This window comes from Amblyomma americanum, chromosome 9, assembly GCF_052857255.1.
Source record: "Amblyomma americanum isolate KBUSLIRL-KWMA chromosome 9, ASM5285725v1, whole genome shotgun sequence".
Classification (NCBI taxonomy): Eukaryota; Metazoa; Arthropoda; class Arachnida; order Ixodida; family Ixodidae; genus Amblyomma; species Amblyomma americanum.
In genome coordinates, this window is record NC_135505.1 from 136,310,087 (window position 1) to 136,337,899 (window position 27,813).

The following is a 27,813-nucleotide window of genomic DNA, read 5'->3' on the forward strand; positions in this document are numbered from 1 at the left end:
TTAATGTATTAATGATGCATTGTTAAGCAACAGCGTGAAAGACGTGGACGTAAAGAAAAGGTACACAGGACGATCGTTGAAACCAAACGCATGAAGGATTCCCTCGTTCATGCCCATCATTAAGAGTGCTCTTAAGGGGGACCTTGGAGTCGGTGCTGTGTGGGGTAAACAGGGACAAAAAGCCTGTTTTTACTCCTTCTCTCTGAGAGTGTACCAAGCAGTGGAACATTCATGCAGTCGTATTTATTTCGCTTCCCATTTTTCTCTCCAGGTATCGGGACGTGGAAAGCTACATCGCTGAGCGCATCAGGGACACGCGTCCCGAGAACGAATGGATCCAAGCTTTGTGCACCGCCCATAGAGTGAGCATCGTCTGCAGAGCCCTTTAACCTCCAAACACACATGACATGTTTCCAGGGCTTAAATTCAGGAGGTTCTCGGCTGCACATTCCCTTCTACACCCTACACCTCGCTGGTTATCAGCAAAAGGAGCTAAACACTTGCGCCCACACTCACATCGTTCCACCTGCAGCAGGCTTACATCGTCTGCCGTGTGGCCTCCAGCTCATTTTTATGAATCCTAAGGAGCTCATGGCATGACAGGTTCCTCACCCCTTTCAAAGGAGGGAGACATTAAGTCCCCTGTATGCCCAACATTGGGTGGAAGAGCTTATGAAAGTCAAGAGTGATGCTGCATCTGAGGATCTGTGTTTTGTTTGGCCATCTCTGCAGACGTACGGAAGCGGCAAGTCTGAACTGGTGTGCAAGGTGTGGTACCTGTCCATCGTCATGCAGTACCCGCTCTATGGAACCGCGCTGTTTCCGGTCACCTGCCGCGGCTACCTCACTTACGGTGCGTACTCTGATCACCTCTTCTTTGCTATAGTTATCGCAACACTAGCTGAATTCGAAAACGGCCGTACGCTGAAATCTCAGAATACGTTGAAGAACCACAAGTCTAGCTTTTCGCGCAAGTTCATGAAACACTTTAAAGGGTGCACGGTGTCTGGAGGAACCGGACACGGGAACAAGGACACAGGACAAGCGATGAGTTTTGACCAGGTGGTCGCACTTGATCTGGAGCCCTCCACCGCAGCGTGCTTCACAACACACAATGTTGTTTCAGCAAGTACAATGATTTGATATGTGGTGGTTTAATGTGCAAGCTACACGTGGGCAGATGCTGCAGGGGAGTGCTCCTCATGAAGTTAACAAGTGCTTGGGATTGGGCTCGTTGGAATATCATCATTTAAAAAGCTGTGTTGCTTAGGCAAACAAGGACGTGTTAGAGAGACAAGCAGAGACATTTGCACTTAACGTCTCTGCTTGCCTCACTAACAAGTCCCTGTTTGCCTAAGCAGTGTAGCTTTTGAAATGACTACTCATGAATTTCTGCCACCTGTAGTTCTTTAACATGACTAGACATCGCAGAGCACATGGGCGTCTTCTTCATTGCACCTACATCGAAATGCGGCAGCGCTGATGGGATTCCACTTTTCCTGTGACTTTGCTCTTATAAAAATGGTCGGTAGATTTAATATACCCCTTATAGACTCTGTTGCCTTCCTATTGATATTTCCTTGAAGCTTCACTAAGTCAGGTTTTCAAGAGGGTTCCGTCAGTGCATACTTGAACAACTTGGGTCGTACAATCCCTACGGGTGGCTGCGATAGGAGCAGCCACCTGCCAGCGCAGTGGTGCATCGATTAACCGCTGCCCCGCTGCGCTGGTAGTGGTATGAGGACTCGCCGCCATTTATGAATGTTAAGTAGAGAATGAACAATTCTGTATATGTGGACAGTAAGCCACAAAATACATCACGTAATGCCCTTAAGGCAGAACTTAATTACCTCCTGCCGTTGAAGAATCACCACCTGCTTTCGCATGTCTGCTCAGTTTAACTAAGTTAAACCCCTACCAATTTTTGTCCATTCGTAGTCTATAGGCTTTCTGTAGACAGAAGTCTATTAAAGGTGTTTAACTATTAATCTACAGAATGCCCATAGGCTCTGTATAGAATTTCGTATTGTCTAGAGACTATACTCGGGGACAGCTTTCTGTGGCTACGCAGTGGAAGCCACGAGCACGCGCCGCCAGCCTAAAAACATTTATCTCTCTCCTCTTTGAGCGCGTGATAAGAGCGCTCTTGTGGAAACCTAGCACCTCGCCCTCATAGCTTCCACTGCATAACCACAGAAAGCTGTCTTCGGGTATAGTTTATAGGATTCGTCCGTAAAAATTTATAGACTTTATTGACAGAAGTCTGTCTATAAACTCTAAAGAAATTTTTGTAAGGGCGGGCTCGGCAGCCGGACACCGATACCATTGTGTCACCGCAGCTAGTCTTTGACAGGTAAAAATTTATTAACCACGATCGACTGTACATGTTATGTGCAGACCACCAGTTGCTGCTGGGCATCAGCTGTGAAGGCGTGCTCCTAGTGAATGCGGACACCAAGGCCATCCTGAACGCGTACCGCTACTCGGACCTCGAGTCGGTCCTTGTCAACGAGGAGGACCGGCTGGTGACAGTCACTCTGTCGAAGAGCGTGCCGGACCTGCACAAGTGCTACCTCTTCGAGACACCCCAGAACCAGGAGGTGGCGTCGCTGGTGGCCAGCTACTGGCCGCCACTGGCCGCCCGCATGAAGCCCTCGTATGAACTCAGCGTCAAGGTACGTGAACAGACATGGCCTCGTTAGCGCAGAGCTATTTTGTAGTGCCCTGTGGTTCACGCTCTTACCTTCTGTTCTTCACGTGTACCACAGAGTTCCGATGCATGTCTGCGTGGCGACACAGATGGAAACGTGAAAACGCTCGCTTGTGCTACCACGCCCAGTTGAAAAATACGACAGAGCCGGTCCCAAACTACAACAGAAATTTTTGTTGTCCTGTCGTTACGACAAATTTGTCTGAAGTATTGTGAGGTGGTCTGTTGTTGCAACAGAACTGGCTCTGTCATTACAACAGGAGACTGCTCAATACTACAGAATATCCTGTTATTATGACAAGGATTTGTTATCAGGTCTCACAATACTACAGGAAAATCTCTTGTGACAACAGAAAGTTTTCTGTTGTATTCTGTACTCACGAGTACAGGCTGAGTGGTCTGGCGAAGTATAATTAACTGTGTAGCCAGCAATACTGATAGCCCTTTAATGCAAAAAGCTTCCTTAAAAATATTCATCATCATTAAAAATGAAAGTAGTATGGGGGACAAAATTCTTCAGGATGCGCGACAAACGGTTGTGGCTAATAGCTGCCATGTTTGTTAGTGATCACCTGCTCTCCCTAGCACATATCGTAGCACGCGAGTCCGACTTTCATCTCGACAAGTGTGGTCTCCAGCCAGCGGCTGATCACAGAGCTATCAGCTTCGGTTCTCGAGGACGCATCCTGGAGACTTTTGTCTCCAACAGTGCATTCAAGTATGGCCAGATGAAAGCCGGTTGGGGGCAAGACCGACTGATCAAAACCTGTCGAAAAACAACAGCAAATTTTCTCCCATTGCAACGGAATTTTTTGTATTGTCCTGGGAAATGAACTTGTGGCAAGAACAGAATTTTCTATCTAGTATCGTGCTGTCCCTTGTCGTAGTGACAGAACTACAGAAAAACACTACAAAAACTACAATACTACAAAAACATCTGTCATTACGATAGGACAGATAAACATTTTGTCATCTGGGTATGATTCTGTCGTTCTTTTTAATTGCAAGTCCCTTCCACAAAAGCTCATTTATTTATTTTCTACACTACTAATTCCAGGAGACTGCCAGTAACTTTGGATGCCAGCACAACCGGTGCATTTCTATTGGAAATGTGCCTCCGTATATAAATGATCTTTTTTTTAATTGCTGGCCGTGACTTGCAGGGACGCCTGGCATTCGAGGACAGAGTGAAGCTCCACCAGGAGGTGATGAACTGTCGGCGAACCTTGGTGGACAGCGGGCTGCTCAACAAACCCGAGGTCGCCACACTGGGGCTGTTCAAGAGCACACTGCGAAAGTACGCACAGAGCACCACGCATAGTCGGGGGGCATCATTTTTGATCCCAAGTGTGTCGGCTGTGCCTTTTTCGAGCACAGCTGGCCGTACAACTTCCGGCTGCAAAGTATTTAGCCTTCCTTCATTACTGATCACTTCATAATTGGTGCAAGTGCATTATGCTCAGTACGGATGAAGCACAACACAGCATTTTACAGCGAGAACTGTTTAAGTGACACCTTCCACACATAATGACCACACCATGCGCGCAGCTCGTGTCTCATGCAACCCTCCTCATCGTCATCGAGTGAGATGCACGGTCGTAAGATGCCTCCAAATGCATCAGAACGCCTCTGGCGCCCTCTGTGCGTGTCTGTGCAAGTGTTACAAGTAGTTATAAGGGAAGGCATTGTAGCAGTCTTACAGTAGGTGGGCACGTGAATCGCGCAGTGAAGGAAGGATTCAATTCAGTTCAGTTCATTTACTTTGGAACATGTGCATACAAAAACGTGTCACATAAGCATCTAGGCCCTTAGCGAGTTGCTAGTTCGGGCCTATGCAATGAGTGCACAAAATACTGGCATGCGGGCACACTTGTTTGTTAACAAACAGGTGTAAAATGGGTGCACTTTTACATTAATAAACGATAAGATTTGCACAAATTGTCAATAAGTATCACCTGAGATGTGACCAGCAGGACAAATGAAAAACCAGTCAGAGGATACGTTCTTTGCAAACATTCAAATAATACATAAATACTGTGTGCCAGGAGTAATAGAACTTATTACAACATTGTAGATATGTTGCACAAAAATAGTAATCAACTGGAATAAGCATTACCGAATAGGCGACCAACGAAACCAATGAAAATCCAATAGGGGATGTTCTTTACAAACAAAACAAATATAAATATCATGCCTAGAGTAAAGTTATTACAGCATTAGTATACACAGTCAAAGCACAGTTTTTTATCTTAGCACTACATTTTGCAAGAAACTGATAGTTATTTTTGTTAATGATCTTTACTTGGGACTCCTTTAAGTGATTTAGGAAGAGGTGAAAGGTGCAGAGATATAAAAAAATTGAAACGTTTATGCCTGTTTTCGCTGCGTTTCGTAGCAAAGCGTAAGTGTATTTAGTGAATTTTTGAAGTGCTTCGAGAGCTTTTCTTTCTTGCTTCTACTATGCTTTGACATCAAGGACTTTCTTTCTTCACGGCACAGGCTGAACAGAAACCGTCTAGACAAGCTACGCCAGGAATACAGCTCTGAAGGCTACAAGTCCTACCAACACACTTACTGGGCCTTCAGCAAGGCACCCATAGCACAGAGCTTCCTGGTCATGTCCGAACCACAGGTCGAGACAACGGCAACCAAGGTCTTTACGTCAATACTCATCTTCTCCGGACTTCTTGAAGAAGGTGAATATTTGTGCTTGTTTCTCATTTTTAATGCCGAATGTATTCAAGGACTGCTCTTTGAGGTTTTTTGTCGGCATATTTTTTAGCGAAAAATCAAAAGTATCGAAAAGTCTCCATATTTCGAGCTTTCGTAATAAAGAGAGGAAATGAAACAAGGTGGTCGAAATTGGTAGCGTGGTAAAGTTAAATCTTGATCATTATCTAAAGATTTAATTTGTATGCCGCCCACTTTGCGTCGATAATTTTGACGGGTTAATTAGAACAAAATGGCAACAGGGACTGCTGAAAGTGTCCACACTCTTATAATAGATGGAAGGCATATGCACTTGGGGTATTGTGATCGGTATCACCCTAAAGTTGAGCCTTATCGCTATCTAAAAATATAATTTTGAAGTCGCTAATTGCACTTAGGTGACTGTTTCGAGCCCCTTCATACAGTGATTCGTTCATAAACACCTACTCATCCATCGTCATCATTATCATACACCACCACTGTCACCACCATCATAATTATTACTGATCATCATCATCATACCTGCCAGCACACCAAAAACTCTGCTTCCGATAGCTGCTGCATTGCGGGATGCTTTCTCCTCCTCTCCGAATTCTCTCGCATGGTAGTTCGCGAAATGGCCGCTTTAAGGGGCATTACGAGCATGCGGCACACAATAGATTCATTGAGGTTCAGGTTGCTGCCAGCTACTAACGGGACTAACCTTGACATTACTGGAAGGGAGACCCAGGCCATGTAGATCTGTGCCCAGCTCAGTGGCATTTCGGGTCATTCCGCACAGCTCAACGTATTTCGTGTTTTTTCTTTTGTGGTGCAGAGGACACTGAATGGCATGGCCAGAGGGATCTGATCCAGCTGGCGCAGTCCATCCTCGAGTGCTGCATGGCACGCGAGGTGCTGCTCAACGAACTCTTCATCCAGCTCATCAAGCAGACGACCGACCACCCAGGTGAGCTGAATCGCAGGACTGCTAGTGCTTCGAACATTAGCACAGCGCACAGAGTTTGCGGGATCCACGCACAGAGGCACGATGCTTTTCATTGCACCAATCAGACCCGGCACCATCAAATCCAATTAACCCAGCAGGACAAGCACCACAAAATGACGGGTACTGTGACTCGGGTGAATGCCACCTATTCTGTTTGCAGGCGATAGCTTGCTGTAGGGAGTGTATTTGGAGAAACCATGACGTCCGTGGCAAGGTTAATCACGTGACCTCCAAAATCAGGTTTATCAGGGCAAGTGGGAGGCGACATCTGCCAAAAACCATGACACGAAGTGTAGAGGATATCTCACAACGGGTCTCTGACATTAGATACATTTAGCATAGCAATCAGGTACCACTACCGCGTACCATGAGCCCCACTGCGCTTGCACAGATCGCCCCGAGGGCACAAGATGGCGCCATGTTACTGTCGACAGTGTGCGCCGAGACCAATCAGCGCGTGCGCATTGGTGGGCCATGGTAAGCGATAGCGCTACACTAAATGTATCTAGTATCTGCAGGATATGACAGTGTGCCTCTGCTTTTTCTTCTTTTTTTTTCAAATGTGATGAAATCAAAACGCAGCCTTCAGCAGCCATCTTGTAAGTCGACTCTCGACTACTGGAACTTGAACGGGACCGAAATTTATTCGAATTGCAAGATGATAGTGCATCACGGTTCTGTAATGTAAGACGGCCTTCTGATACGAGGGCTGTAAGGACGAATGGAGATAGGTTTCGTTCAGTACATGACTCCGTGTCGTCTGCACGGGTCCTCCTCGCAGACCCCAACAGCCGGGTGAACGTCCGCCACTGGCAGCTGCTCTCACTGCTGTGCAGCGTGGCCGCGCCCACGGACCGCCGCATCTTGGGATACCTGCATGCACACCTGCGCCACTGCGCCATGGACGTTGTCACCGAGGAGGGACAGTTTGCCCAGTTCTCGCTCAAGGTGTGTATTCTGCCTGCATGCACGATATATGTTCGAACCATATGTTCGCCCACTATGCTATGTTTATAAAGCACATGCCCATTCAAAAAACACAACATAAAAGTTTCTGTCATCACAACGGATTTTCTGTAATGTTTTTGAGCAAAAGATTGTTAACGACAGAAATTTTTGTAGTAACAACAGAATTTTGCAAGTATACTACAGAACTAATGGGTGCAGAAAAGTACTACAGAAAAAACTACACAACTACCGAAAACTACTACAAAAGAACAGAAAAAGTCTGTTAATGAAACAAAACTACTAACTATCTTGTCGTATTTTTTACACAGTTCCGTCGTTTGTTTTTTCAACTGGGCATCACTTGCACGCTAGTGCATGCATACGGTCACCACGTTCTGTGCGGTGATTGCTCCAAGTTTCAAGTCTGCCTTCACTTGTGGATGTTCGCTAATACATTACAGTATAAGCAGACGCAGGCAAAAACGAATGGGAAGACCGCAAAGCTCTCTGTAATGTCCCTACTTGTCTTTGCTTCTGTGTCTGCTCATGATGTCATGTATTGTAAAATGTTACACAAACTAACGCGGCACTGAGTTTGTGTTTACTAAGTGGACTTCCCATTGAAAGATCAGCCTTGTGGCACACATCTAAGTTCTATTTAGAACTGAAGTCAGTTTTGCCTCCAGAACAGAGAGCACGTATTTCGTGTCCTATCGGGCGCCGTACAGCACAGCCATATGCTCTGAACTCCTATAGGTCTATATGGGAGTAAAAAGGAGTAAGCTGTTCTCGAGAAACACTCCCTTTTATAAAGGGAGTGCACAAGAGGGTGTATTACTTCTCTTTTACTCCTTTCTGTTTAAAATGCACAAGAATACACTTGCACAAGAGTGAATGTGTGTGTGTTCCTTGAGCACCAGGCCGTATGTTCTACGTTGGCCTTGAGTTTAGCTGTAGGCTGCCAGTTCTTTGCTTTTTGCGTGAAAACAAGGCACAAAATGCTGGACTGTGCAGGGATACCTGTACCAGGTTCTGCGGTATTCCATCAAGTTTTACACGCCCAATAAGCACATGCCCGCTGCTCACCACCCTACCGTATTTTCGTATTCTGCGCGCATGCGCAGTGCCTGATGCGCACCCTGGAGACCCGCGGCCGGAGGTGGCCCCCGTCGAGAGACGAGGTGTCTTGCACCACCAGGAGACACCCGTGTCGCGCCAAGGTGCACTTCCTCGACGGACAGGTACAAAACGTCGACTTCGACCCGTGCGTGTCGGCCGCCGAGGTGAGCACCCGCTGTTGTACTCATGATCATTTCATGAAATTCATCTCTATGATAAATAGTGCCACTTAAGACATTGATTATGAGGCCTGTCACGCATAAAACCTGCACGTCGGACCTGTCGCACACATAGCCAACACCACATGCATCGTCCCTTAATTTATCATTATGTCTAGCACCACTTGTCACCTGAGCATAAATGATAGGCGCACTGCTGTCTTCCACTTTTTGTGGCAAGGCTCTTGTCAAAACCCATCCAAGAGTTATGGCACGAGGACTGCCTAGTGAGTGCCAGTCCTTACGTTTAAATTTATTTTGTTTCTATATGTCTCATCAAATGGCACCTTGAACGTGAAGAATAGCATATGCCGATGTGTGAGAGAGGTTGCAGAATGTTTCTCTACATTAGCGTCTTTTGAAAGGCGAATAGTGATAACAGCTATGGTCGGCTGTGCTCCCGGAAAATTCACTAATGAGGCAAGGCCACTGGAAAATGAGGTTGCGAGAGACTTCAGAACTCTCTCCATACATGCATACATGCGTTGAGCTTTCATGGGCATTTATTTCGTTAAAAGGTGGCAGATACTTTCGATTTCAATATCTCCTCCTGTTTGATTGCTAGAAATTTGCATTGTGGTCGTGGTTTCGAGTCAGCGGGTGACGCTTAATATGACTCCGGAGTGACCAGGCTCATAATCGCATTTGCTGTGTGCATGTGCTTATGCAGGTGCTGGCAATGCTCAAAAGTCGCATTAACCTGAGGCCCAGCGCTGAAGGTTATGCCATCTACGAAGTGATTGGACCTACCGGTACGTCCACCTTCCTGTACTGCATATTAATTATGTAGGGCAGATTGGTCAGAATAGCAAGATGTTAGATGTGTAAGAGCCTAGTTTTCTGCTTTTCTTTATATACGAGCAATACGACCTACCTTTCTTCAGTTTGTTGGAGTTGTCATTGCCTGTTTCTTGTGCTCATTTGGGATGCTTGCGGTCTGTTGAAGACGGTAGGTTTCGGCTAAGTTCCTTAATTATGAGGTAAAATTTGAATATAATGTTCTGTCATTCCATACACTACAGGGGCAGTTGACTGCATCCAGAGTTTGATTTAAGTGGCCCTAATAATAATTCCCTGCATTTTAAGTTCTTAATAAAAATCTACTATATGGCTATTTCTGAGCATGTTAATGGCTGCCTGGCGGCAAAAGGCATTTATCGCTGAGAAAGTTGTATTTACATATTTTCTTGCCACTCGAGTCAAACTCGTGACGTTTACACCAAAAATGACGCTGTGATCACTGTTTTTAAGTTTTAAGCACATAACGGTGTTGTCTAGCCTTTGGGATTCATGCCCAAGAAACACTGTCAAAGTGCCACAGTTTACTTGCGAAATAGGCCGGTGATGGTGATGCCTCCATTGCATCTTTTTGCCTTTTCTAGCTTATGAAAGGTGCGTTTTAGTGAAAGTAACATTTTTGCTGTTAAGGTGCAGTAATCTGTCAATACAGGTCAGCTTGAATATCTCCTCAGTGTCCGTTCAATGCCCTGACGGACACAATTCGTTTTCGACGAAAATGGTAGCAAAATGCCCAATTAGTACCCGTGCTGCCATCTGTCGGCAAACCAAAAAAAATGCTTTGGACGAGCCTTACTCGTCTTAAATCGAACACAGAGTGCCAGAAGCGTGAAGGAAGGAAACCTCAGGAGAGGCCCTCGCTATCTAAGCTGCATGGCAAGAAGGTGGCAAAAGTCATGCGCTTTCGGAAGGACTACTGGGAGTCTTGGGCCAACGGCACAGCCAATGGTAATGTGGGGTGCAGTGGCATTGTCTGCTACATTATCTGCTGCGCATGTACAAGCGCGCCGAGACGGCGGCCAAGTGGGAGGCTAGCAGAGAAAGAGGCGTCAAAAAATTTGGCGCAACCGCCTCTCCTTAGTTCTTTCCTCCCTCCATAGCCAAAAACACATGACAAGCTAGACTCGTCAGGAGCCAGAAATGACAATCGGCTTATGACAAGCATGGCTCGTCCAAGTCCTTTGAGGGATTAATACGCCTAGGCGCAAACTCTGAACGTTTACTGATTTGCTTTGATGCTCAACGCTGTACAGAAATGGACACGCGTGGGTGTCTACGAGTGGCTGAACAAAGGAACTACAGAGCAGAGCTCTTGCGAGAACGAGGCCCCCTTCCGCTGGTAGCGATTTGTACGTGTAATCTCCTTTCCAGAACGAGCTATGCTGCCGGACGAGAAGATGGCTGACGCAATGTCCAAGTGGGAGCGCTGGGCCCAGAGCCAGCAGGGCACTGCAAAGGCCAACAAGCAACAATACTTTCTTTTCAAGGTATTTCAATGGCAAATGCCAAGCGAGAAAAGACGCACCTTCTTCAAGCTCACAAACTGCTTCTGGGCTTTAATACGAGGCTCTGAAGTATTTAGTAAAACTGCTTCCCATTTGTTTTCAAATTTGGCAGAAAAGATGAAGAGAAGGAGCCTGATGACTCAATTTGTTGTGACGAATGTTCATCCCCCATGTTCATCCATCCCCCAGAGACACCTGATGCTGGACGCCTACGTGGACCTGAGTGATCCCGTTGAGGAAGAGCTGCTGTTTCATCAGCTTGTCTACAACATCCGCCTGGACAAGTTCCCTGTGACCGAGCACGAGGCAGTGAGTGGATAAACCTTGGCATTTTCAAAAACTGCCCTTGGCGTCTTCGTTAAAGCGCTTGGCCGCGAAACACGAGATTGTAGGTATGAGTGCTTGCTAATCATATTTTGAGAAGTAAGTGCTGTGGTGTTTTGACGCTCAGGTTGGTTACCTCGCGAAGATTCTTGTTTCTAGAGCTACTGGCCACTGCAACATTGTTACTTCTTTTAACGCTATCGCGTTAAAGGCCTCGTTCACCAGACAATCCGGTGTCGGCATCGTGAGCGAAAAATCACGGACATGGCTCTGGCAGGTGGTCTTCGGAGAGCAACCTAGGAGGCGGGTGGGCCACCTAGGTCACATGACCTTGTGACATCATCACAACCTGTCCACCGGATAGCGAGCAAACTGCCCATCTTGGCAGGTGGCAGTTAAATTAATGATTGGTCACTCGGGCTCGTGAAGAGTAACCTGCGCTGCACAAAGCTTATGGCTAGGAGCATCTGCCATCTCAGGACAGTGGCACATAGCTTAACGGTTGCATCACTGCACCAGGAGTGGTATGAGGACTACTAGGGATTTATGAATGTAAAGTAGAGAATGACCTTCTGCATATATGGGAATTAACCCACTACGCTATCGCGTCATATCCTTAAGGCTTAGCTTAAGTGTCCCCTCCAGTTTTTTTTTTTTGGCAAGTATGATAGTGTGGTGTGAGTTGTGCTTGCGTCGTTTCTTTTTTCTTCCTTTTGCTAGGTCACACTGTGTGCCCTCAAGGCTCAGCTGGACTATGGGGATTACCGGGAGGCAATTGTTGACTATAGGCAAGTTGGACCTTCGCTTTATTTTCCCGTCAGTTCTGCTCGAGAATCAGCCCGCATAGCTAAGCGTGAACGCCCTCCCCGCTAAATCGACCTACACTGTGCCTGCAGAAAAGTGATGGCCCAGTGTCTTCCGATGCGGCTGCTCAAGATGATCTCGGCGGACCACGTGGTGACTCAGCACCAGGTCTTGGCCGGCATGAATGTGCAGGAGAGCAAGCGTGCCTTCCTCGCGTTGCTTCAGTCATGGCCGCTGCACCGCGCCACCATCTTCGAAGTCACGGTCAGTACAGTTAGTGTATTCGCATTGCGAGAAGAGGTCGCGATGTACAGTCTTGTCTTGGCCAAAAGTCCTCAGGCCAAAGGCTTTTCGTTCCTGTTGCAGCCGGCGCAAATACAGCTGAAAACCATTATTCCACAGGACTGAAACAGTAGGCAACCAGAAAGAACGAATTGAAAGGGAAATTGTGCATTGTAAACAGAAAGGAGTAAAAAGGGAATAAGGTGTCCGCTTGCTTACTCCTTTTCATAAAAAGGAGTGTGCGTATTCCTGGCGTATAGGCGTATTCCTGTTTCGAGTGTGGTAGCTTTTCTGATTGAAACAGCGGACAAAAGAACGTGCATAAGTTCACCATCTGTTGCGCTGACACAAAACGAACAGGATATGATATAAGTGCAGATGCGGGGTCGTGATCATGTTCACGCGCAAGAATGACGGAAGCGAGCGTTTGTGGTTCAGAGACTGTCTGTGTCTGTGTATATATACTCGCCTCTTCGATAAGAAATAAACAGTAGTAAGTTTGCACTTGTGTCGTGTATCGTTTTGTCTGCTTGTGTTTCCAATATTTTTGTTCGACCTGCATTATGTAGAACTGACGGCACCATTGAAGACTGTAGACTCTTTAAATACCAGGAGAAGGTATATTCCTGTGGTAGAGAAGCTGGCTGCTTGACGTAATCTTTGAATGCTCTGCTATTTAAAGGAGATTCGTTCCACTACAAGTGAATGTGGCCTAAAGACTTTTTGCAGGGGGTGTATTTCTTCTTCAGGAAGACAAGCAGTTCTAAAAAAAATGTGTGTGAAAAAGAGTTGTGGTCCTGGAATCTGCATGCATACTTATCTGCAAGTGTTGGCTTGTTTGACAAATTTTAAGTGCCTGTTCTCTGTGTCACTATCTGAAACGTCCCAACAATTCTTTTCCAGCAATCCTACACATCGTCCTGGCCCAAGACGCTGTGGTTCGCCGTTGACCAGACCGGCGTGCACTTGCTTGAGCTGCGCACACGAGTACGTATCGTTATTTGTGTCGGCCGGGTGCCATAGACAGTGCGAGCTTACGCTGAGTTGCCTGAAAATGATGTTAGTCATATCTCGAGCATAAAGGATGCTGACGGTACTTCCGTCCATTTTCTGTTCTTAGTAAAATTCTATTGCTTGACTGTTTGTGACTCTGTTAATCAACCTTGTTTGGCAGCTAGACACGAATTTACTAATGCGAAAACAGATGGCTCATCGACACGAAAACCCACTGGCGTCGCCCAAAATGTGGCGGCGTTACAAAATTCGCAATTGGTCGAAATGGTGTGACGTCATCAGAGGCAGGAACATACTGAATGGTAACCTGTAATATTTAGTACTAGTACTTGCAACTGCACCAACTGCAAAGGAATAAAGTAGGGTTAGAATAGGACTGGAATGGAATTGCAGTGCTTTCACATTAATCGCACGTAAGCTTCTTAAGTGCCCCCATTAATTTTTTTGGTGATAAATTTCATGATCGCCGACTAGAAATGAAAGATGGTGGAGCCACTGACATCACGTGACGTCACCACAGCTTGGCTGGGAAAGCGGCCTTTGGCGTTGACAACTGTATTTCACTTTTCTTTGTTATTGTTTTTCTTTGTTATTGGAATGTCCTTCTATCCTTAGCGTTCCTTGAAAAGATCCACGAGCCCTTGTATAAGGCTAAGCAAGGTCAATAGATTTCGTTTCACGGATGTCAGATATGCAAATTTCATCAAAAGTGGGCACCTTTCAGCAGAGAAAATGACGTGAAATATTTGTAACGACACACCACGGGGTTTTTTTTGCACTACGAGTGGTTGCAATTCTAAGGCGAGCAACACCATTGGCTGCACCTCGCAGATTATTTTTGAGTGGTATCAGCACCCACACTGCTACAAAATGATGGAGCTGGTGTCATCGGGTGACAACAGCTAAAGACGTGGGGTGTCATGTCTTTAGATTAGTCAATCCATGGCACAATTTTTAATTAGACCCCAAAGCGCGATAAGTGTCAAGAACTATCGTTGCACGCGATTTGCCTGGTAATGACGCTCAGTTTCGTGACGTCACTCTTGACGTCTGGAATTTGACCATTCTGGCGCGAAATACGAATTCGTTTGTTCAGTTGCGAGTTTTTTTGGCTCAGCAAAGCAGCTTTACGGGGTGAACAAGCAAGAGAATAACTGCGAGGAGCCTGTTTGTTCTGCTGCACTAAATGTGTGAAGTGCTGTGGAATTATGCTTGACATGCAACTTCGAGAATTCTTTCAATTTCATTGGTGCCAGATCCGTGTTTTTCGCACGTGCAGTTCTGATGGAGGCTGTGCTTCTTCATCTGTATTTTTTCCAGAATGTGCTGTGTGCATGTGACTACGAGAGTATTGTAAACTACAGTCCATCCCTGAACAGCCTCATGATTGTCACAGGAGGCGGAAAGAAGGGTGCCAAGTACATATTCACTACAAATCAGGTACGCAGTTTGAACGTTCACTGTCGCAGTAATTCAGCGAGGTATGCGTGTTTGTGCCCCGTTTGTGTCTTCCACTTTGAAAATTTAGTTTACCTGGAAGATGTTTGATCAGTAGCCGGCATTATTTAATGTATGCATATCAGGGGCACAAAAACCTTGCGAGACATGTTGCCCATGCCAAACAATTCTGGCCAAAAGCATTTTTCAACGGGAAACCGTTGATGAAAGCAATTTTTTTCATATAATGTAAGATTTCAGTATAACAATCTATATATCTACAGATCACCCGATGGCAGTCTTGAATTTTTTTTCTATTAACATTTTTGCCATCGTCAAAAGCGTTCCCCGATGGTTTTCTATAGCAGTCTTAACTGTTCAATGCAGTCGGTGGAAACACTTTAAAAGGAAGATTTTGCTGCATATAAGGAGAATGGACCATTACCTTCAGTATCTCCATAACAGTCTTAGATTTTTCCAATTTTCAAAAAGTTTTTTCCGAGAATGTTGGACATGTGTAGGTGGGTGGGAATACTGAACTTTTTCCGCAGAACTGTCTCTTTGCTTGAAGGCAACTCCGGGTTTCTTTTATAGCATTTTGAATAGATAATCGAAGTTAACTCTAAATCATTTCTCTCTTTGTGTAGCAAAATCGTTTTCCAAATATGATCAGAACGGTTTTAAATCAGCAAGAAGGAGAAACGCGAAACTGAACGTAGACCGGCCCGGCCGAAGTCGGTGCTTTGCATGGTGTATGTAGTGATGACGTCACCAGCATTATCGGCAAAACTCTCGTGTGGGCATTGAAACTGCTAAACTGGCGATGGTAAGCGATGACCCCGTTCATGATGTCTCTGTAATAACCGAAAACATGCCCGACGTATGTTTGCTCGTTCAGTGAGCACAGACTGATTATCAAGGCGCTGTAAATGTATGTGACATTCCAAATGCAGGGTTGCCCACAGATGTTGCTTAAACTGAGGTCAGTTTGTGCATAATCGAGGCTCCGCATGGCTGCGGAATTTTTCATCACTGACAAGGAGAAGTAAAAGTACCTACACATAAATTTTTGTTCGAATGAGCATATACAACAAAAGACCACCGGAGTTTGCCTTTAAGTCGTTAATGATTGATACTTGGTGCTGTCTTACTCTCGAAAGTCAACTCAACCCTTTAGTGGTGGGCGGGGGTGGATGGGGGCGGGATTACATGGCTTTTCACATTCCAGGATCCTTCTGGAACTTTTGGTAAATACATATTTCTTTAGCTACTTATTTTCACATACTGCAGCTAGCCTCATACGAGGCTGTGGCAGGAGGGGTTAAAAGAAATGCAAAGGTCGAATACTCTAGTGCCAGTTAACAGCAACTAAAAATCGGTACAGGTTGGCTGCTAGTAGCTATTTAGCTATTTTTCTGAACTTCCTAGCCCCCAAGTTACACAACACATATCTCATGCACAAGTTCCACAGCACACAGCGAATACATGGGCTGAAGACAGAGCAGCTTACTGTCGTTTTACTCCCATATAGGCATATTAGTGTTTAGAGTGTAGTTACAGTAGTACTTCCTTGTCCAAAACCCCTCGTGTGTACCTTTGGCTTCCGCCGGCCCTTATTTTTTTCGAAGGACTAATTTCTTGCATTTTTTTTTCTTTTCTTTCTCCCGCTATCTGCAGGCCCTTCAGATTGCTGGCCTCATCAAAGACTACACCAACGTGCTCCAGATGAAGCGGAAGCCCACAGAGAGAATGTGGCACACACCTCAGAGTTTCGTCGAGGCGAACGGCGCTCAGGAGGGCGGTAGCCAGGAAGTTGTAGCTCTGCAGGTGCCGGAGCCGCAGCCGCAGCCAGCTCCAGTGACTACCCGGCCAGTCAGCATCCTCTACAAGCCACCACCTCCACTCCTGGTTGGCGAGGACTTCGTCTAACGTTTGGGATACGTGGCTTCGGGGATATACAGCAAACTGGCTAGACTTTTACGGATACTTTGCGTTGGTTTGCAAAATCGATATGGCCTAAAAAGGAAAAAAAAAAACGCTGGCTACGATGTCACTGCGATACTCCAAAGCTTTGTCAAGCACCTACATGTCCTTGTTTGTACAGAAGGAAGCGCATTCAAAACTTGAACACTTTCGAGACTCTACTGCTACGACTGTGCGTGGCTTTTACTGAGGAAGCGTGTAACTTGTCCTACGTTCGGGAAAAATGGAATACGAACCTTTGCTGTCCCGCATAGGCATATACACTAGAACAAGACAAGCTCGAACAGCCATCGCCTCTGGTGCTAAAGCATACGCTTTAAGGGAACTTGTTCACTTAAACTGGCAAATTTTTCTTCAGGAGTACAACAAACAAAAGCCATGCTTAATCTACCCCCGAGGAATTAAGCATGGTACGGACTTCCCCTAATCGGGTACTGGCCATTGTATGCGCACTCCCTAAGACGGAATGCTAAGCAATCTTGTCGTATAATAGGTGGTAATGCGCCTTGTGGATGATGCGTGTCAACTGCTCTCCTACGAAGCACAAAAAGAATGGCTGTTGGAATTTAGTGGAATATACATGAAAAGCCCTCTGCATACGATGTGTTCAATAGTGATAAGAATTTCAGTAGGGGCTGCTGATGCGTGTCAAGTCCACGGAAGTTCAAACATTAGGCGGTAAAAGGCACGGGAAAACTCTCACTGCCCTAGCGTGACCTTCCATAATAGTGAAAAATGCTCTGCTACACAGCGTCACCTAATATGTTCTCTATTTCTTAAAATTTGCAGGAATATATATCGCTTGTTAAATTTTAATGCATAGACTTGTTCATTTTCTTAATGTGAGGCCACAATTTCTTTTTTTCACTTCCTGTAAAATGTCAGAAAAAAGAAGATATGAAACCAAATTTAATTAATCCTTGGTTTCAGAACTGATGTGGTGTTCACATGGAAAAAAAACACCCCACTTTCAAAACCTGACAACTGGAGTAAAACATGTGATCATCTTGTAATATCTTCTAAGAGCACACATGGCATAACATAATAGTTTTATGCCAGAAGAACAAAAACAAACTTTCCGAACTCTTCACGAATTCACCTACTCTGCAACTTTCCCCACACGTAAAAAGTAGCTCACACCTTCACCTGTCACGTGCTCTTCCGCACATTATCAATTTCCATGCTTTCTCACAAGCAGCTTCTCAGCGTTTTTTTTGTGCATTATTTCAACTCTCTAGACGAACCTCTAGAAATTGCTCATACAGATTTGTCACCAGAACAACCTGCCTCACTTGCCCCCTATACCTGTTTTTATTTCTCGTCCGACACATGGTACTGCAGCGGTAACAATTTGTAGGAGAGCTCTGTGCTGCCTCTTCTCATTACGCTTGACCATTATTTAGGTTCCTTGCACCAAGGTGCGCTTTAGCACCCTGACATACGAGTGTGCATGTCAGCAGCTCTTGGTAGCTCAACTTTTCTTGGTAAGTGCTTCTGGGCCAAGAGTGCTGGCATGCGAACGCGTGCAGTTCGCGTTTTTTTTTTTACAAGCGGCGCAGTTTGTTAAAAGAGTGTTTGGGTCGCGTGATATTGATATCCAATGGACATCAAAACTAGAACGGGCGTCGTTCGGACGGTTAAGACGTCCGCAGGACATCCAAGGGAGTTCCAGTGCCCATTTGGTAGATGGCTTGCGAGCGACATCGCGGGCGCCATGACGGTGCACGTCGGAGCAGGTGACGATAAGTGGATTAGAAAAGTGCGCAGATTTCCACCGTGCTCGTAGTCGCCAAATTGGCGGCCGCTATGACGTCGGTGCAAGCTGCCCACACAAAGAGCTGTTGCCGTGATACCATTTTACCGAGGCAGGTAGGAGTCAGCACTAGTGGCGACATCTTGTGGCATTTTTTTCAAGCCAGAATGTCAACAGGGCTGTTTTAAATTTCTACTGGGCTTTACCTATCTTAAGTTACGAAGGTTTCACCCTTGGACGTTAATTTCATGCATTCACTTTTGTCCATTATCATCTGAGAACATTTCCATGCACTACCGTTTACAGTACTCTAAATATAAGGGACTATAAAAGGGAGTGCACTAAAGGATAGTTTACTTTCCTTTGTACTCCCATATGGGCGTATTTGTGTTTAAAGTGTACAAGTCTTGTCTTGTGGACAACAGTTAATGTCGCCACTGTTGCCTTGACTCTCGACTACTACTCGGAGTGACGGTACCATGGCTGCGGTAGTGAGTGCATGGCAAGCTATAGATTTTCAGTGTTTTCACCTAAAGGCAGGTACATCATGCGAGATAGTTAAACAATGTTTTTACTGGCGTCGACGGGACAGGTGCGATTTTATAGATTTGTTTTTCAGTTCCAGTTGTCGAGTGTAATTCCGATTTGTGAAAGCTTTGATGTAGTCGTCTATTCAGTCATCAGAGCCGGAAATCTTGCTCTCCGGGTAAGGCCAAACAAAGATAATCACGAAAGCTCTTTCTACTTATTGCTGATGTATTACTCTATGACGTGCGTGGATTACAGAAAGTCAGTATTGGTTGTGTTGCGTGATGTTCACATGGGAAGTTCCAACGGTTATGACAAGTTCAAACTTTAGCTTCGATCGAAAAAATTACTGCAGTGGATAGAAACGTTGGTAGATATGTTAATTATTAATTTCACAATTTATGGTTGTGCAAGTGTGGGCAAGGATGACGACCTCTTAGAGGCCACTCATCGTATGTTATATGCCTGTAGATTGTTTTCGGCACCAAACATGTCTTCTTGTAACTAGTACTTAGCTATAGTTTACTTGTAGTATTATGTATGTGGTAGCTTTATGCATTTTCACGATCGACCTCAGTACTATATTGACTCCATAAATTATGTGCTTGCCATACCACGTCAGACTTGACAGAGTACGAATCCTCGGATCAATAACAGTGCCAAAAAGTGAGCTGGCTAGGTCATTTCACCAGATATGCGACAAAAAATAGAATTTATTCTGAGAAGATAACCTTTATTCGCGTGCTACCAAAAATCACAAAGCTATGCGTTGATTGCTGCACATGTATACTATACAAATTCATACGATGTTTCTGCATTACATGAAAGCATTTTTGATACTAGAAGCTCTATTTATGCATTAGTATTGTTAATATTATTTCCACGGTATTTATATGTGCGCTGAACAGCACTACATAAAATGAATGCCTGTCTTGAGTTTCTCTCGCTGAGATATTTATTACTTAAACTGAACATTTAATTAAATCGAAATAGCTTTGTCTATATAATGTGTAAATAGTACAGGTCGCTGCTTAAGCAGGAAAAAATGTGGAAGGGCTCTGGAATAAAATCTACTCATCAGTTGATAACTCTCTCAACATTAACCTTGGTAGTTAACCTTTTGTTAACCAAAACCGGACAGAGTCAATCATTGCAGTCTATGAATTAAGCAAGCAATACTTAAGCTTGTTACAACATCTAGTATATTGCAATCTTAAGGGGGAAAGGTACATTTATTGTAAGGCCCCAATAAACACAATTTTGTAGGCACATTTCACTTCTTAATGGCGTACGGTCAGTGTTATAAAAATCTCCAAGTAACTCATGACGTATGAAAAGATGTCAGTGAATTACTGTCATGCGAATGGATGTCACACCATTGCTGCATGCTGGCATCATTTTGGCTTATTGAGCTTTTTTCTATGGAGGTTCCCTCTGAATACTGAAAAACCAGAGCATACTGTGTCTTCACAGCACATTAGTTCAGGCGGTGATGGTGAAGCATTCACTTATTTTTTAGCCTGGTGTCAATGCGAGGAGTTATGAGCAAAAGTATTAAAATACCAGCAAATCTCTCGTCAACTAATAAATGGCGCATATAGTAACCTGAGTGCCGCAGCATCGTCACAACTCGAGCGGCACTTAATTCTTATGCTCAAAGCAACAGAGCCAAAGAATGTATCTGCAAACATGTTTCAACGTCGCCTATACTTATCTCACACTAGTTTCTTGTTAATTTCTGTAATCTAAATACTCAGTCCGCACCCTTCGAAACCCAAGCATAGTATTTCTGAAGTGACACAGCTTCATAATCTTTTTCTGCTTTGTCTGCTTTGAAAACGCTAGTGCACGTTTAGTTTAGTGTACAAGATCCCAATCCACATTTCATTCCTGCGTAAATGCTGTACAAACGTTATTTTGCACATCAGCCGTTCCCAAAGCAGGTGTCAGTGGTCGCAAACTGATGGGTTAGTAATCTGTTCGAGCCCCCTTCGAGTCCTGTCGACTGCGCCACCACATAACAACGCTGATGCGTCGAAGTAACTGTGCGCTACGTCGACGGTGGGCAGCACAACAACCCTTCATTGCGATTCATGGGGTGCTTATACACCGACCATGTCTGCAACCAGTGCCGCTTGTATACAACAAAACCCTTACGAATGATTTCTTGCTCAAGTTTTACAACAAATACGGTGCTGCAAGAAGACGAATGACCTGTGTAGTACCCATTTTTTCTCTCCGAGCATATCAACACAACATTTATTACGAAAGAAAAGAAACGCCATGCCAATTGTTTCTCTCCATGGTATGACGTTTTAAGCTCGAGGAATTATGCATCTCAGTGCCACAGCATATATATGGTTGAGGGTTGTGAGACTGAACTTCTGCTTTCAGTTTTAAAATATTCGCGTGTTATTACTGTACTGGTGTGTGTTGAAATGCTGGCGCTGAAGTATAGTGCTCCTTGAAACCTCGAATAGTTTCAGCACTAGCTGACACGAAGGAAAGTTTCAGTAAATTGAGACTCGCAGTTCTTTGTTCACAAGAAATTATGTGATATTTTAAGCACTGTAATGTAAAATTAGTTTGTACTTTGTGCTATTTCCTTCTTGCAGAATAACTAAACTGAAAGGCAAAACTGCTTCCTTAAAAGCTTTCACTCTGTGGTAGGCATGTGTAAATATAGGCTTCCAGATGATGTGTTCAACATATTCGCCAAACAATCTAAAACAAGTCTCACATGATTTTAATCTTGCCATTTTTCACTTTTTGATATATTTTATTCGTAGCATGATGTTCTTGCGGTGTTTCTTGCCGTACTTTGTGTTTTCTCACGTCTTTACGTCACAGGACCCACTGAAGGAACATTAATTGTCTGTTCCAAAATATGGATTCCAATTTTCGATTCTTCCATATAACAACTCGAGCAAAGAATATTCGTGAAACGTCACACACCACAGTCGTTGTCAACTTTCCAAAGCTGCTGTATTTTCTTATCTGTGTCGTTGTTTGAAGTGCATCATTCGAACACACAAGACTGGTGCACGAGCTCTGGGAGGCAGGGCTGACTCCAGTGGCATTTCTCTATAGATGTCGTCGTGTGCTGGTGCATTCACTATTGGCACGAGACTGGGCAAAAAAAAGCTGCAAGTTGTTTGAAGGAAGACGTGCTCGCCGGGCCTTTGCTGCGCGAGTCTGTTATCGTGGAAGTTGTTTGCTTCTCTATTCAACCTTCCTGAACATGTATTATTATTTTTTTTACTATAGCCATTGGTGTGACTCGCGCACAGCGTAGCACCTCAGTTATACAGACACCTGCATTTTGACATTATAAAGACCTCTTTCTCTCTGTCTTCGAAGAAACTTGATAAAAAGTGCTTGTATAAAGCTGTTTTAGTTCTTGTATATATATTTATTAATATATCCTTGAGCACTGAGCTTACGAGCAAAAGAACGTGGCCTGGAAATCCGAGGATGCGATAAAACCCAGGTCTTTACTGTGCTTGGCTTGGCTATGTCTAAGTGTGCATGTGCACGTGTAATTTGGCTCTTGTCGCGATCACTTTGGGTGTATTTGTACTTGATGCCGCGGCGGAGAACTAGCAGCGGAAATCTGTGACGATATGCAGGACTCTCGAAAGACCGCTTTTGTCCAGTTGTGGACATCGAAATATATTTTGATTCAATGTGATGTTGCTGCAGCCTAACATACGTGCATGGGCACTGTTAGCGAATGAGCTCGTATTATCGATGAAAAACAGACAACAAAAACCAATGTGTTCACAGTTCTCAAGCAGAGTTTTTTTTTCCCCCTGTAAATAACCTGATATACCGGAATGGAAATGCGCGGAAGTGATACGTAGACTTCAGTGTGTATTTCTCCCTCTGTGTACTAAGTACCATCCCTATTGTAGTTAAACTGAACATCTTTGGATTTCCACAGATGCACTTGATACTCACATATAGATGACCTTTGTTCGCAAAACGTAAAGATTAGCGGCTGTTGGCAGGTTTTGATACGCAGGTAATGTGGTCGCTTAGTATAGATGTCTCGCTGCAAACTCACTGTTGCTTCTGCTTACGACAGAAGAAAAAGAAGATAATTTTTCGAAGCCCAAACATCAGCAAACGAAGGAAAAGAACTTTTAGACCGGCGACCGATGTTTCGACAAGGGGACCTGTCACACTTTTGTCTTCTGACTCGTCTTCATGTCCTTCATTGGAGAAGCATGGGAGTAGTCAGGCTTTTGACTACTGTAGTTTGACTTCCGTTACCTAAATGGTCAGCGGATTGATGCTTCTTTATCATTCTTTGCTGAAGTAAAGCTTGCATTGATAAACTGAGTCTTCGTGCTGCTTTAACGGCCTTTCACAGTGCATTTGCTTCATTTGTACCCATGGTGTAACTATAAGCTGAGCCATAACTGTTCTGTCATATCCTCACGGAACTAGGTGTTCGCTTGTGGACAGCAACATACTGGTGCCATATTTGAGCTCTTACCTGGCGCCATCTACCGCCAGAACTTTTAAAAAAATTGCATTAGTCTATCATGTGGCAGTGTGTCTTGGTGGTGATCAGTGAGAAGCTACATGAAACATTACTATTGCCGATCTAGAAAGCCACTGCGCATTTTAAACCTGCTGACAGACGCCAGAGTCGGTTGTCGCTATTATGGAAACTGTGAAAGAATCGATGGGTCGCATATAAACGTCAACAGCTCAACATGCGTCGCTTATGTCAGTGTGCAAAGTGTTCGTGGCGCACAGTGCATATTAACAGTGTCACCAGGACCATTGTTTCTTGTTTATTCTTGTGTGATTAATTGGTGTGCACTCAATCGCTGTGGGGCTTGATGCCAGACACAGTATGATCAAGAGGCTTCGTAAATGGCTGCTGCGGATCTATTGCAAACTGTGTGTTTTAAGCATGTGTCTAAACAAGAGAGCCATTTCTCGGATAAATTATGCAAACTCAGCTAGAGCGGGTACGGTTCCTTGCAGTTTTATTTATCTGTAAGAATGTCGTCTTCAGATTGGATATTCATTTTTCCACGCAGGCTTAGGCTTTTTTTTCGCAATTCAATTCGTGTATTTTGTTTGGACCAGTGTCATGTTTGCAACACGCTGAAGTTATTGTGCCGTAGTTACTTAATTGTATTTCTATTAAGTTTGTCTTCAAGAGCATTTTTATTGTTTTGCATTTCTTTACACTTTACATTTGTTCTGCACGCTTTCTTGTGCAATATAGTGTTTCTTGTTTTTCTGTAGTAGTAGTATTGGTAAAAATTCATTGAAAAGTTTGCAGATAGCCGGTGTCTCCGGAGCTCATTGACAGACAACCATGCATTACAATGTTTGAAAGTGACTTGGTGTCGCTGATCGCTCAGATTTTTTCTTTATTTTTCAGGAATGTTTATTTTAAGAATGTCATGCGTTGTGCTGTCTTTAGTGTCTTAGAACTGTCATAGGCTACCGCCATGCTTGCCGCTATCGGACAGGTTCAAAACAATCATTTGAGAAGTGATGCGTCCATGGCTGTGTATCAGAGAGCGTCATGCATGACCATGCCTCACGGTTCACTTTCACTTTATTTGCTTTTAGTTTTCCATCTACAGAAAACCAAAAGGTCAGGAAAAAAGGTATCGCGTACCCGACTGGGTCCCTATACTTCGTTCGTGAAAGCCTGAAGGCTGTAAATATCATAATTATAATGTGCGGAAAGACTTTCATTTGTTCTGAATTTCTTGTCACGTTGGAAGAATTGCCCTCTCAAATGTGTCAATCGGGCAAATTGCAATGTACATTTAACATTCATGCGAAGTGAACATTGGTCACCATCTGGTACCTAGGCCAAGTCACAGTGATTCTTACCGCTCTCGCTAGGTGTGCTGTGGTCATCGCGATCATAGCGCCTCCTGCATCGCTGATAATGCCACATCGCGCCTTCTGGCCCGACATCGATTGAGCACTTCCTAATGTTGTTCTGCACCTGTCTGTAGTTGCAAGGCGCCTATAACAACCCGGACCACCTTATAGAGAGAGGAAACGACTTTATCTTCAAGACAGCCAGCGGTGTTCACTTTAATAAATTCCTGCAAATCATACGTATTGTAAAGCTAATGCCAGCCGTTCTGATAGCCTGCAGGTGGCCACGATATTCTCTTAAAAGTACTGTAACCCACGTGAAATGCATATGCATGTGGAATGCTCCTTGACGAGTGCTCCTTGAAGAAGGTGTCGTCTTACTAACAACAAATTGATTTTCCAGCACTGCCTTGAGGATAAAGAGTTCACGTTTTGTTTCTCTGCGAGCCGGTCCTGCTTGAGAAACGATTGCTCACAAACAACCGTATAGCTGGTGCTGCTGTCTAAACTTCCCCGCTGTTCGCTGTACTGGTGCTGTAGTCGCATATTTTCTTGGCGGATATACTTTGCGAGCAGCTTTCGCTCATTGCTTGAACGCCTCAAGAGGAAGATCAACTGGCCTCTGAGAGCACAGCCGGGAGGATGTAAGGGGGCATCTTATAGGAAATCTACAATTTAACAGTTTTCTGAAAGAAAAAGAAACAATGCGAGCTCTCTGTAGCGTATAAAGAATGTCTGCACAATATGCGTATGGCTTGTAGGCCAGTCAATTGCGGCTCATCAAAAGGCACGCGGCTTTCTTGCGCATGCTTCGTGGCAAACAGCCTGTACCGAAACCATGTTCCCGGTTCGCTGTATTGCTTTGTTTACATCGGTGTAAGAAGCAGGCATCTCTGTTGTTGTGGTGGCAAAGTGTGTGTCTATTGACGGGTTTAATGCTCTAAAAGAGATGCTCCTTTAGACCACTGAATGGCACTGTCATACTAACCTGCATTAGTAGCGCCACCTGCCGAACCAAGCGAGTTTTAGGGCGTCATCTTTACTATGTGTGAGGCCATGCGTCATTAAATTATTTTAAGTGCTCATTTTAGTCAGCTGTGCAAGGAGCTAATTGAATACTGAGCTATGGAGTTTCATTTCAAGGATGCTCTCAGTGGTAGACCCGAGCCATTTATTTGGGGGGTTCTCAACAGGTGGCGCCACATGCAATGCTAAGTATGGCGGCGCTGTGTGTGTTCGCAATGTTCTGGTGTGTTGGGAAACGATGAAAAAAAAATGGCCAGCTGAAATTTTTAGACCCACTATTGTGAGCGCGAAACTGTACAGAAAGCTGCGCGCAGTTTACACTACAAGAGCTACAGTGTCGCTTTTGAGTTTTCTGTCCGCTGTCTATTTTTCCCCTCGAAGGAAAGGAAACGCGCCAAAAAAGTATTTAAACTATGAACGATAAACCGTACACTGCATGCCAAACATTGTCACATATGTATTGAGGGAACGAAAAAAAGGACTGTGTACAAGACCTGTGGTTTGGTGAACGATTCAACCTAGTCAAATGGAGATTGCACCGTTATGGAGCAAAATGGTGTTTTGATAATTATATATATACTGAATAAACAGCTTGTGAAATTTATGTGCTTGTTTCTTTGTTCTTTGCTCCAGAGAGCATGTGACGGCTTTTACGAACACAGGGACTGCGACTCGCTCTGTTCGTCATGATGTCCACATATGCTGTATTGATTTTTAGGGACCCAGAGAAAATATTAGACTGTTAACATTTATTAAACTCAATTTATAGCAAACAAAAAAAGTTTCAGATACACACACCAAAAGGATGGTGCAGCCCCAGCTGAAATACATTTTTTTTATGGATTGTTCACAGAGGCTCATGTATTCCATTCAGGCTGTCTTCTTCATCTATTGCCGTATTTACTCGCACAATGAACACACCTCCACCCCCTCCCCCCCACCAAAAAAAAATTATGGGAACTTTGGGAATGCATTTATGAAAAGGGGTAAAATATATATTTTTAAATCTTCAATAAATATAATTTATTTGTGCACTGCCTTGATAAGTAGTCAGTTGATATTTCTTACAGCGAATGAAGCATGCATGCCCCTATAAAGGATGCTGCTTCGGAACCCCAGGTGGTCGAAATTTTCGGAGCCCTTCACTACGGTGTCCCTCGTAGGTAAAAGGCCAAGGCCAGGTACCCAATGGTCATAGTAATATGATCACGTGGTCATGCTACCATAGCTTGGGCCATACCACCACATAGTTAAGTTTGGTTTGACGATGTGAGGCACTGAAATGCCAATGTCAGGAACATATGTTCATGGTCATATGATCATGCGGTCATACTACTATAACTACCACCGCACAGAACTTTGGTTTAACCTTGTCGGACATTTAAGGTCACTGAATTTTAAAAGCACAAGTAAGCGCACAAAACGGCTCAAAGAAAGTTGAACACCCAATCGACACCTCTATTTATGCGATCTTTACAAACATTGAGTATTGCATTATTGTTTGCCACAGTAATTAAAACAGTTACAATTACTGTGGCGAACAATAATGCAATACTCAATGTTTGTAAAAATCTCATAAATAGGCACGCCATTTTCTTTGCCCAAATCAGGCCCAGTACTGTGGGCAAAGAAGCGTAATGCTAAAAAAATCAGCAGGCCTAAGCTTACTGGTTTGTCCTATTAATCAGCTTTCCCTGATGACATTACAGTGGCTGAGCGGTCTGGGGGTGGCAGACAATATATTTTTTTTGGGGGGGGGGGGAGGGAGGAAATGGCGCAGTATCTATCTCGTATATAATTGG

General features: G+C 44.4%; 1 protein-coding gene across 1 annotated transcript in view; it reads left to right on the top strand.

Annotated features, from left to right (window-relative positions):
• Myo81F (unconventional myosin 81F) overlaps positions 1-26,615 on the top strand; it is a 94,198-nt gene extending 67,583 nt beyond the window's left edge. Inside the window, exons 29-44 of the mRNA XM_077637559.1 lie at positions 272-362; positions 733-853; positions 2,398-2,675; positions 3,874-4,007; positions 5,210-5,406; positions 6,237-6,368; positions 7,189-7,355; positions 8,480-8,638; positions 9,363-9,444; positions 10,862-10,977; positions 11,185-11,304; positions 12,040-12,107; positions 12,216-12,387; positions 13,309-13,392; positions 14,740-14,859; positions 16,534-26,615. Coding sequence (XP_077493685.1) covers positions 272-362; positions 733-853; positions 2,398-2,675; positions 3,874-4,007; positions 5,210-5,406; positions 6,237-6,368; positions 7,189-7,355; positions 8,480-8,638; positions 9,363-9,444; positions 10,862-10,977; positions 11,185-11,304; positions 12,040-12,107; positions 12,216-12,387; positions 13,309-13,392; positions 14,740-14,859; positions 16,534-16,785 — 2,293 coding nt within the window. The 3' untranslated portion in view covers positions 16,786-26,615. The remainder of the gene's footprint in view (positions 1-271; positions 363-732; positions 854-2,397; positions 2,676-3,873; positions 4,008-5,209; positions 5,407-6,236; positions 6,369-7,188; positions 7,356-8,479; positions 8,639-9,362; positions 9,445-10,861; positions 10,978-11,184; positions 11,305-12,039; positions 12,108-12,215; positions 12,388-13,308; positions 13,393-14,739; positions 14,860-16,533) is intronic.
• Positions 26,616-27,813: the final 1,198 nt, after the last annotated feature.